This window comes from Lipotes vexillifer, unplaced genomic scaffold (assembly GCF_000442215.2).
Source record: "Lipotes vexillifer unplaced genomic scaffold, Lipotes_vexillifer_v1.1 scaffold965, whole genome shotgun sequence".
Taxonomy (NCBI): domain Eukaryota; kingdom Metazoa; phylum Chordata; class Mammalia; order Artiodactyla; family Lipotidae; genus Lipotes; species Lipotes vexillifer.
Window position 1 is genome coordinate 1,329,769 of NW_006769686.1, and position 11,057 is coordinate 1,340,825.

Genomic DNA, 11,057 nt, shown 5'->3' on the forward strand with positions numbered 1-11,057 from the left:
AGAGTGGTTTGGGCACCTCAAATGACAAAGGCCTGAAGCGAGTCCCTGGGAGAGAAGAAAGAAGCACATTTCAGCTTCCTGCCTCCCTCTGTCCCCACCCCACCGACCACTCCAGCCCAACCTCCTCCCCCAATTCCCCTGGCTCCTCACCCTTTTGAGGGCCTCCAATCAGGATCACAGCTTTGAGCATGATGGCGACTGCTACCTAAACCTCAAATCCCAACAGAGAAGTCAGGCTTAGATCTCACACCCCAACCCAGGAACCTGACTCATACCCCAACCAAGCCCCCAAACCGCAACACTTAGTCCCCTCGGAGGATGTAAATCCGAAGTTCAATATAGACCTGCCCCGGACACAACACCTCACAAATCCCACACAACTCAAATCCTAGCCCAGCCTCCAGACCCCACTAGGATTTCACCCAAATTCTGAAATTCACACCCCACAATTTGACCCCTAACAGACCTCCCTCTGGCCACAAATTCAGCAAACTCAGAAACTCAGCAAGAGAAGCCCTTCTCAGACCCCAAACCTCAAAAAACCGAAACCCCAAACCCACCGATTCCCAATTGTTGCATCCTCACTCTAGATGTTAAGCCCTGAACCCCAATAGTGAAGCCTGAATACTGAACCCCAGACCCTGAGTGAGCCCCAAATACTGAACTAATACTGATCCGCATCTGATGCATCCCAAATCCTAGCAAAAAAAAAAACTATACAGGCTGAACCTGAATCCTAAAACCAATCTCTAGGTGATGGACCCTGACTCAAAAGACAGATTCCTTTAGCATCCCAAACGCCGAACCTACCAAGCCCTGAGTACCGATACTGACGACAAGTACTGAATCTCTGGATTCGGAGAACTGATTGCTGACCCTCTGAACCCCACAACTACTACGCCTCACGTAGCCAGGGGTTGTGGAACCAACACAAGAGCGGAAGTGCGGAGAGCCAGCCGAGGCCTCCGAGCCTCTCTCGGTCTACCGTCCGTCCTCTGCCATCTACACCTTTCGCCGCCCCTCCACCTGGTCCCTTTACCACTGGCACCCTTTACCATTAGCTCTCTTTTACCAGATCTGTCGCCCACTACTGCTTGCTCCTTCCGCGCACGTGTCTTCTCGCAAGTCGCGAGAACTCCTTCGCGGAGTCTGCCGGGAATTGTAGTTCTTACTATCTCTTTGCTTTCTAACCGAGGGAGGAGGTGGGATTTATGGGAAAGTACGGGGGCGTGGCCAAGGAATCTAGGGGCGGCTATAAATAAGAGGGATGGCGCCTGAGAAGCAGAGGTTGGAATTTAAGATTAGGACCTAAGTTGTCTAGGAAAGGGCCCAGGGGTACCAGCCAAAGCCTAGAGCCGGGTCATTGGGAAGAGCGAGGCTAGAGTCCTGAGGGGGGTGTGGCCAGCCTTGAAATGGGAGGGCCCAGAGTGCAAACTCCCAGGAGAGGGTGGGGCTTGAGGTATACAAAAGAAGAGAAGGCGGGGTCGTAGACTCCTCTGCCAGTCTGTCTGGGAAGTGAAGGAACTTCTGACCGTGAGAGAAGTTCTATCTCAGATTTACTGTCTGCAGAATGAATCACTGGACTAGGCACTCCCCAAACATTCTGACCTCAACATTCTGTGACCTTGGGGTGTAGGTCTGGGAATAAAGCGTGGGTGCAAATGCAGGGGAAATGGCGTCTCAAAAGAACCGAATAGACGCGGAGGGTCAGCGAGATCAGCTTTATTAAGCAAGATGAAGGAGGGTTGTCTGTCCCACCCACCCGGGACTCCAGCCAGGGTGAAGGGTCTGAGGGTCCCTTTCAGGCCACGTCCACGCGAGCGAAGCTCTGGTCCATGCCCAGGCTGTTCTCCACGTACACCTCGTACTTGCCGCTGTCCTCAGGCGTGACCCGGCGGATAGTCAGCGTCGTGGTGGTACTGCCGATCTCGAAGAACACTCTAGGTGGGAAGAAGGGGAGGACAGGGCCTGCGGTCAGTTTACGCACGCCCTGGTCGGGTCGGGCTTACTATCCAGCTCTGTTCTTTGCCTCCCAAATTCCCCGCCCCCATCCCACTCCCTCCAGTTTCTGGGCCCCGCCCGCCCAAGCTCCCGCTCCAGGCGCTGTCCTTGCTGCAAGCCCCGCCCCGGCACACACAGACCTGTCGTCCTCATCGATGTCCTCCCCGTCCTTGGTCCAACCCACGTCGGGCGCAGGCTCGCCCATGATCTCGGCAGTCAGCGTTACCGTGGTGCCTTTGCGCGCCTTAGTGTTACCCGGTCCCTTCTGAATCTTCGCCGGTACTAGAGGAAGGGAAAGGGCCACCGAGTGAGGAACCTATTGGTGAGGCGGGCAGGGGCATCACCTCCCCAGCTAATACCCGGCTCTAAATAGGAGATGGATTTAAGCTCGCTGTGTGACGTTGAGCAAGTCTTCAGCCTCCCTGGGGCATCATCTCGTCAACTGTCAAACGGGACTAACACTGCCCTTCACAGAGGTGAAGGGAGGATCAAAAGAGATTCTAGGGGTGAAAGTCCGGGAATGTTCACACATCTCCCGGCGCCTTGGAAATTGCCCTGGGCTGAGAGCCAGAAGACCAGGGCTCTAACCCTGGCTCTGCTTCTGGCTCGCTGTGACCTTGAGGCCCTGGAATCGAGTGACTGAAGCCCATAGCGGACTTCTTAGGCTGTATGGGACAGAATTCTGGGGTAGGAAAGGACTACGCGCGGCCGGCGCTGCGCCCTGTTCCGTGCCTTAGGCTGTGCCGGGGCTGGGCCACATCCGCATCCGGACTCGGCAAGGCTCAGAGGTAAACGCGGCTGGAGCCGGCTGCGGCCGCCCGCTGTGTGGTGCTGCTCTGCACGGTGGCCCTGCACCCAGGGCGCGCGTACCTTCCACGAGGATGCGTGCCGAGTCGGAGCACTGGCCGAAGGGGTTGGTTACGTTGATGCTGTACTGGCCCAGATCTGCCAACTCGCCGTCGCGCACCACCAGTGCGACTACGTCAGGGTCCTCGAAGACGTAGCGATACTTGGGCCCGTCGCGCAGCTCATTGCCGTCCTTGCTCCAGCGGATGAATGGGTCCGGGAAAGCCGAAATGCGGCAAGTCAGCTTAGCCGCGCTGCCCTCAATCAGCACCACATCCTTCAGCGGCTCCAGCACTCGCGGCGGCCCCTTCTCGCGCAGCTCCTTCCGGGACCTACCCGCAGCCCAGGTCAGGGCCCAGAGCTCCCATGACAGGGCCCCGGCCGGCCCGCAGCCCTGTTCATCCGTATACCGTCCCCTGCCCACCCCCTCAGCCCACTAGACCCTTAAACATGGGGGTGGGTAGGGAAGGTCATGGCTACTGAATTGTTACCCTAATGAAATTGTCTACTCTGTGTCAGCCACTCTTCCACACCTCAGTAACTGCTCTCCCCTAAGTCCAGTGACCCTAGTGGTCCATGACACTGTGCTCAGCCCGTCCATCCCCCAAATGCAGTCATGAGCGTTCTGCAGCTCCAGCTCCCTTCTTCCAGAGGTTCTCCAGGGCTCCCCCTCACCTGTGGCCCCGGTAAGAGGCCTGGATGCGAATGGCCGCCCTCTGGACCTGGGGGTCCTTGATATCCAGGGTACATCCTGGAGGCGGGGCTGCAGCCACTGGTTTTTTGGCAGGAGCTGCTTTGGACATCTGGGGAACAGAAAACAAAGGGGTCTAGGCTGACACAGAGGCTCCAAACTTCAGCCCTTTCCCTGCAGATTCAGAGCATCTCCCGACGTGGGAGTGTCTAGGGCTGACCTGAGGATCTGAACTCACCGTGAGGGGTCGACTTCGGGACTCGGGTCCACTGGCTGTGTAGCAGGAGGCTCGGAGCCCTTCCAGGTGGCACAGCAAGGGCGCGGGCAGGTGCTCAGCCCCAGGCCCAGGTTTTATACATCTCTCCTCTCCTTGCCTTGTTTGGCGTGGTTGCCCCAAGCCCCTGGGGACCCCAGCCCCCGCCCCCTAACCCAGACAGGCTCCTTATTTAGCCTGAGGATGCCTGGGATGCTAACTCAGCCACAGGGGCAGCCCCGGGGGGAAACCTGAGCGGCTCTGGGGTGCCTCACATGTCAGCGCCCTGACAGCTGGGCACCTGGATGTGGCCCCATGCCCTCCCAGAGCAGGAGGTAGCCATCCCACTCCCAGGAGGACCAGACAAGGCCTCAGGTCGACAAGAGACTCAGCTCCTTGCTGGGGTAGTTTATACTCAAGTCAGTCCCTGGACAGTGGGACAACGTGTCATTCCTGGACACAATCAGTGAAGGGGTGCGAGTGTTTGTGGAGGTGCCCTTGACTGAAGCCAGAATAGGGATGGACTTCACTGTCCATCTAGCCAATTATGAGAGGGTCACGTGGCAGTCAGAACCAATCCGGAAGCGCCTTACTCCCCCGACCCCAGGAGTCTAGGGTTGTCATTTCCACACTGTGCCTCCTGGTGGTAAACTGAGATAAACCTAGAGGGGACCTTAAAGATTTTTGGGAACAGCATCCTCTCCGGCCACCCCATTCCCACTCACTCCCCTCCATGTGACATGGTCGGTCAGGCTGGGCTACACAGTCCCTGGAGATTGGCACTCATACTGACTCTAAAACTCTAGGTCTGCCCAAGCCAAGCTCCCTCTCTGGGCATCAGCTGGTGCATAGGGGCATCAGAGCACCTGGGATGAAGGGGTTAATCCCTCTGGGACTTGCCTGGAGTCCAGTCTGCCCAGGCCAGGGTACCAGGTAAGCCTTGCTTCTATTCATTGTAACTGCCTGCCCGGGTGTGGAGCGCTGTCACCTTTTGATCAGAGCAATTTTGACATGGCTCTGCTGACATAAATTACCTTTGCTCCTCCGGGTTTGGAACAAGCAGTTCACATGCCATTTCCAATGGAGATGAGACGGAAGCTCAAGATCAGAGGGGGGAGAAGAATTTTACCATTTATCAAGATATGAGTTCAGGCACCTGATTTTTATATGAAAACACTTGCAGTGTGTAGGGGATTAGAGATTCTCACAGGCAAACTGCGTATCTTCATCGCTAAAGTGGCAGGTGGGAAAGGTGTCCCTCTGGCCCCTTCCAGCTGGCTTTAATATCCTCTTATTTTATGATGATGGGGCTTGCCTCTTCCCTGGGGTCCTGGCAAGCCAGAGAGACTGGGGTGGGCTGGGCAAAGGGTTGTTTGGGCTACATCCAAGGGGCCCTCAACCTCAATCAGCAACACACCAGCACCAGGTCCCTCTGCTCATGGTGAAAGCCTTTATTCCTTTTACATTGCCAAGAGCAGGGTTGCAATGGGAGGAGGGGCGTGGGGAAAAGTCCCTCCGGACACAAGAACTGGCTCCCCCTCCCCCTACCTCAGGGCAGGGCAGCTCAGTTATAGGACCCAGTGACCCTTCTGTGGCACCGCAGGGGGCACTTAGGTCAAGGCCCCTTAGGCCCCAGCGGAACCCTGGCTTGCCATGGGACTAAGAAGGTCCAGACTGAGCGTCCCTGGGCCCTAGGAAAATGCTCGTCTACAGCCCCATCACAGCAGACACGCCAACCGGAGCACTCACAGCTGCCCTGTGCTGCTGGTACCCCATGTGTCCTGCTCGGTGCTCCACCACTGAGAGTGTGGGAACGTGGGCCTGTCCTGGTTTCCTCTAGAGCTCTTCACACATCCTGCTCTGACCAATCATCATGATGAAACCCCCTTTGCCCCAGGGGTCAGGACCAGAGCTGCCCTGTCTCCTGGGCAGAGTGCAAAAGGCTGAGCCTGGATTGGGGTGTGGGCTGGTCTATTCCAGAGCCCAGCGTCCTCCCAGTTGTGATGATGGAACATGTGAGAAGAGGTGGGGCCCACCAGTCTGGTTAGAGGGCGGTGGTGGGGATTCAGTGGTCCTGCCAGGATTCCAGAAACTTTAGATGGAGAAACAGACCTACATCCTTCCTCCCTCTAGGAGTAAGGGAGACGTGAGGGGCCAGGAGGGTCAAGGGGTGGGGTAAGAAGGTCCCAAGGTGCTAGCTAGTATACCTTGGCTCTCACTGGCCCGGAGAAGGCTGGAATGCCCCTGTCCCAGTACCCCCAGCATCGTGCACCCCCCATCCCCCTAGCCATCCCTCCCCATAGACCACACACATAGGTCCTGCTGCTTGCCGTTTTTATTTTCCTTGTGACAGACAGACAGACAGACAGCTGCACAGACAGCTGAATGGCTTGGGGGATGGTCAGGACGACATAGGCGGTAGGGATTGGATGGCAGAGAGACTTCATAAAAGTCAATAAATAAATAAATATTAATGGGCAGAAGGGCGAAGGCCACGGAGAGGTGATGAGAACATCCTCGGGCCAGCACAGCGCCCAGAGCTGCATCCACGGGGCCAGGACCAGTACTTCCGCCCCCAGCCCTCCGCGCTTCTGCGGAGGCTGGCGGCTGGCCACCCCAGCCCCACCGGAGTCGTCTCTCCTCTCCCTCCCCCACCTCACTGCCCTCTCTCACATACTGGCTCTGGCTTCCCGGCACCGCCTACACGTCCTGTCCCTGCTTCACTGACACTCCCAGCCCATGGCCTGTAGACAGCCTGGTCTCCCCGCTTTTCCTCCTCTTCAGCCACTCCCACCCTCCTGGGATGGTTCTCCCCCAGATGCACTGTCTCCCTCCCCCAGAACCTTCCGAGAGTCTCCCCTTCCCTATTCCTCACCTTTTCCTCGTCACTTGCCCATTCCCTTCTTGCCCCTCTTCCTGTTCCTGACCCCACCCAGCCTGGACAACGGGTCTCCCACTCTGGCTCTGGCCAGGTGGCATTGGCCAAAGCCCGGAGTCTCTGTCCCCGCAGGTCCATGAGGTAATAGCCCGGCCGGATGTTGCTGCTGCTGGTGTCCAAAGCCCCGGGCCCACCCGGCTCAGCGTGGGCCCTGGAATGTCCAGGGGGCGTCAGCAGGGCACCTTGTGACGGGTGGCAGCCTCAGCCCGGCGGCGCTGCTGCTCGCCCAGGAACTCCTTGAGCCGGTTGGTGGTGAAGGTGAGCGTCTGGCGGCGCAGCTTCATCAGGTAGGCATCCTGCAGCCATGGGTGGGCTAGGCAGTCCTGCAGGGAGGGCCGGCTCCTGCCAGGGGAAACCAGGGACAGTGAGCCCGCAGGCACGGCTCCCAGAGCAGGGAGGGGGCCCCACCCTCCCAGAGGGCTTTGCCCCTAGTGAGTGACCTTAGACAACTCTGGGACTCAGTTTCCCAGTCTCTGAAATGGGGACAGTGATTCTGCCTACATCATAGGGCTGTTACGGGCTTTTTTTTTTTTTTTTTTTTTTTGCAGTATGCGGGCCTCTCACTGTTGTGGCCTCTCCCGTTGTGCAGCACAGGCTCTGGACGCACAGGCTCAGCGGCCATGGCTCACGGGCCCAGCCGCTCCACGTCATGTGGGATCTTCCTGGACCGGGGCACGAACCCGTGTCCCCTGCATCGGCAGGCGGACTCTCAACCACTGAGCCACCAGGGAAGCCCCTGTTATGGGCTTTAAATTGTGGTAGTGCAGCCGCTTAGGAGGAGTAGGAGTAGGAAAAGTAGTAGTAGCAGCAGCAGCAACCTGTTACTGGGGCAGGGGAGGAGGTGGGGGCTTAGGCATGGGCTGGGCCAGGGCAGTCTGAGGCCAGAGGCAGGTAATGCTGGGAGGTTGGCAGGTGTGGGACCCACTCACCAGGGATGTACTGAGAGGACCTTTCGCAAGAAAAGGGTGGCGCTCTGGGACGTGTTGGGGTATAGCTGGAAGGCGTCAAAGCGGCCCCCCACAATGCGGGCCTCCGTTTCCTGGGGGTCTGGCTCATAGAACGGGGAGCGTCCACTAAGCCTGTGGAGGAGACAGTTCAGTTGACAGATGCAGAGACTGAGGGTCAGCTCACAGGTCCAGGGGGACGTTAGTGTGGAGGTTCTTAGGGGCACAGCGCTCGGGGACAAGGCTACCCGCACCTGGGTACTCGTGTGTGTATGTGCGTGTGTGTGTGCGTGCACGAGTGTGCACATGCATGTGTGGCTGGGGAGGCGGCGGGGGGTAGGGTACAGGCAGAGGGTGGGTCCTGGGGGCACTCACATGATGTAAGTGAGCACACCCGCTCCCCAGATGTCCGTGGCAGAGCCGATGGGGTCTCCCTTTACCATCTCAGGAGCTGACAGGAGACAAGAGGCCAAGTTGAACCAGCTTCCTGGTGGCAAGGGACCAGGGAGAGGGAGATGAGGCCCCTGGGGGCTTGAGGAGCAGGACAGTGCCCAGGTCACCAGACCATGGGTACAACCAGAGCAGCAGACCCTGGATGCCAGCGGGCAGAGCGGCCCCCAGGGGAGATGTGGGGCACCTGAGGAATCAGCCCAGGCACTGAATGGTGGGTGGTCCCCAGGACTGCAGAGGAGCTAAGAACCAGGGTCACAAGTTCTCCTGGATCAGCTCCGAAGGTGGGCGCCCATTCACAAAGGGTGTGGCCTACACCAAGATTAAGCGCCTTTGAAATCAGCCTGGCTGGCTCTAATCCCAGCCTGCCCCTTCTAGCGACAGGACCCTGGGCAATGTACGAAACCTGTCTGGCTCTCCATCTTCTCATCTGTAAAGTGTGGCTTGCAGAATTACTCTAAGGAATGGAGATGATGAACAGAAAGTATTTAGCAGGTAGCTAAATGGTAGCTGGTTTCCCTTTTTTACATAAATTACTCATTGATTCTCCTGTCTTTCTAGCTTTATCAAGTCCTGGCGCTACCATTTATAACCGTCCGATATTGAACAAATACCTCACGGTGCCTCTGTTTCCTCATCTGTAAAATAGGGGTAATATTATGCCAATCTCCAGGGCTGTTATAAAGAGAAACTGAAAAAAGTCCATGGAAAGGACTTAATTCATTGTTTGCACACAGTAAGCACTCAATAAATGGCACACATGTGAGTGAAGTGGGGTGAGCCCTGGCTGCTGCCCCTTTGGCAGTACCCCACCTCCCCCCCGGCTGGCATGGTGCCCTCACCCATGAACTCCAGCGTGCCCGTGCGGTGGCCAAGGGGCTGCAGAGCCTGGGGGTTGTAGGGCTGGGCGCTGCCAAAGTCCACGATCTTAAGGGCGTTGTCAGGGGCCAGGAGCAGGTTGTCTGGTTTGATGTCCAGATGCAGCACATGGCGGCCATGGAGATAGTCCAGGCCTTGTAGCAGCTGCACCACGTAGGTGGCCACGTCGTCCTCTGAATACCGGAACCTAGAGGGGTGGTGGGGGTGGGTCAGGTGATATCCCAGCTCAGCTCCCCCGATCCTTGCTTCCTGCTCCCCCAGAATGCCCAGCTACCTGTCGCTGAGCCCACAGAGGAGTTCCCGGTTGCCGCAGCTCTCAGCGATGAGCACGAGGTAACGTGGGGTGATGTAGGCCTCGTGCAGGGACATGAGCCGCTCGTGGTGCAGCGTCCGCAGCACTTCGTACTCCTGCAGGACCCGCCGCTTGCCCTCAGCCACATAGGGCACGATCTTGGCCACGAACATTCGCCCGGTGGCATTCTCCCGGCAGGCGCGCACTACACCAAAGCGGCCCCTGTGTGTTGGGGGGGATATCATGGGCTCAGAGGAGAGAGGGGAACACTTGCATTCTGTGGGCTAAGCAGGGAGTAGCAGCGACTGCTGGGGGCAAGAATGCTGTGGTTCCCAGGGTGGGCTCTGGAGTTCAATCCCAGGAACCTGGGTTTGAGCCCCAGCTCTGCCACTAACTGGCTCAGTACCTCAGGCAAATCCCATAACCTCTCCAACCTCAGTGTTCCCATCTGTGGAATGGAACAATGCAGTGTCTCCCTTTCAGTTGTGAATATTAAATGAGATCATATGGCCAAAGCACTTAGCGCAGGGCCTGGCACAGAGAAAATCTGAACTTAATCACGCTAAGGACCCAGATCTCGTCCCCTCTCCCGGCTCCCTGCCCCCTCCCCTGACCCCAGCAGGCTGGTCTCCTCTCCAAATCCCTGTGTTGCCAAAGTTCCACACGCTCCCCGCCTCTGTCCTCCTTCCCTTCCCCAGCCCTGGCCCTGCTTGCCTGGCCTTCTCCTCCAGGAAGGTGTAGGGTTTCTGAGGGGGGCCCTTTCGAAGAGTGGTGCCCTCTGGCCTGGCAGCACTGGGGGGACCACCCCCAGGGGAGCTGACCACGTCCTTGGCCAGGCTGAGGCTCTGCACAGTCACCTTGGTGGGCTCAGGAGGGGGCTCGGGGGCTGGGGGCTCGGGGGCTGGTGGTGCAGACACAAAGGAGGTCACCATATACAGGGGAGTTGAGGAAGATGCTGTTTTCACCCCTTGAGAGGTGGAAGCTGTGGTCAGGATCCCAGTGTTGGGGACGGAAGACTTGGGCTCACTCGGGGAGACCTGGGCACTGGGTGGGGTAGCTACTTGCTGGGCAGCCTGCAGGCCCCTGTGCTTTCGTGGGGGGGTTTGGGGTGGTGGACCCACAGCCTTGGGTGAGGACAAGGCCTGGCTGGGGGGTGCTGGGGAAGTTGAGGGGCTGAGAAGGGCTGACTGGGGGCCTGGGGGGGCAGGAGCTGGGGAGGGGCTCAGTGAAGGGGCCAGTGAGGTAGGAGAGTCAGGAGGCGGGGCCCTGGCTGGCCCTGAGGTAACAGGGGCGTCTCTGTGAGCAGCAGATGGCAGAGCTGAGGCGTCTAAGTGGAGACAGAGAAAGTCATCACCGTGGTGCCCCAAGGGCAAAACCGGGTGCTCCAAGGAGGGGGTGGACCCTGGACTCAGGGTCCCTTGCCCTCTCTCGACATCCCCCACCCTGTCCCACTAACCTCGCATGCCCCTGACGAGGACCTTGTCAGAAGGGCTGCTGAAAGGCCCTTGCCCAGCGCGGTTGGCACAGGCCACACGGAACCTCACAGTCATGCCAACTGGTAGGTGGGTCACGTTGTAGTAACAGTCAGGGATGCCCGAGCTCACGGGGTGCCAGGAAGACTCGCCTACAGGCAGCATGGGGGAGGGGCTGAGGCCACAGACCGGGGGCCCAAGCTCCCAGTGCCATCTGTGAGGAGGCTGGGGACCTGTGCCCGGGGAAGGCACTCGTCTCCCCAGCCTCTCTGCCTTCCACCCGCCCCCCCC

General features: G+C 58.5%; 3 protein-coding genes across 3 annotated transcripts in view; all 3 read right to left on the minus strand.

Moving 5' to 3' along the window:
• Positions 1-190, minus strand: part of GMPPA (GDP-mannose pyrophosphorylase A) — a 5,909-nt gene extending 5,719 nt beyond the window's left edge. Inside the window, exons 1-2 of the mRNA XM_007445804.1 lie at positions 151-190; positions 3-45 (exon numbers count right to left, since the gene is read on the minus strand). Of these exons, the coding sequence (XP_007445866.1) occupies positions 3-45; positions 151-190 (83 nt within the window). The remainder of the gene's footprint in view (positions 1-2; positions 46-150) is intronic.
• A 1,512-nt stretch (positions 191-1,702) lies between these two features.
• SPEGNB (SPEG neighbor) lies at positions 1,703-3,650 on the minus strand. Its single transcript, XM_007445805.1, has 4 exons — positions 3,523-3,650; positions 2,872-3,179; positions 2,142-2,283; positions 1,703-1,940 (listed from the first exon to the last, which is right to left on the minus strand). The coding sequence occupies exons 1-4, from the start codon at positions 3,648-3,650 to the stop codon at positions 1,802-1,804; spliced, it is 717 nt and encodes a 238-aa protein (XP_007445867.1). The 3' UTR covers positions 1,703-1,801.
• Positions 3,651-6,899: 3,249 nt separating this feature from the next.
• Positions 6,900-11,057, minus strand: part of SPEG (striated muscle enriched protein kinase) — a 57,915-nt gene continuing 53,757 nt past the window's right edge. Inside the window, exons 35-41 of the mRNA XM_007445852.1 lie at positions 10,751-10,918; positions 10,009-10,621; positions 9,277-9,516; positions 8,966-9,189; positions 8,049-8,124; positions 7,659-7,808; positions 6,900-7,071 (exon numbers count right to left, since the gene is read on the minus strand). Of these exons, the coding sequence (XP_007445914.1) occupies positions 6,900-7,071; positions 7,659-7,808; positions 8,049-8,124; positions 8,966-9,189; positions 9,277-9,516; positions 10,009-10,621; positions 10,751-10,918 (1,643 nt within the window). The remainder of the gene's footprint in view (positions 7,072-7,658; positions 7,809-8,048; positions 8,125-8,965; positions 9,190-9,276; positions 9,517-10,008; positions 10,622-10,750; positions 10,919-11,057) is intronic.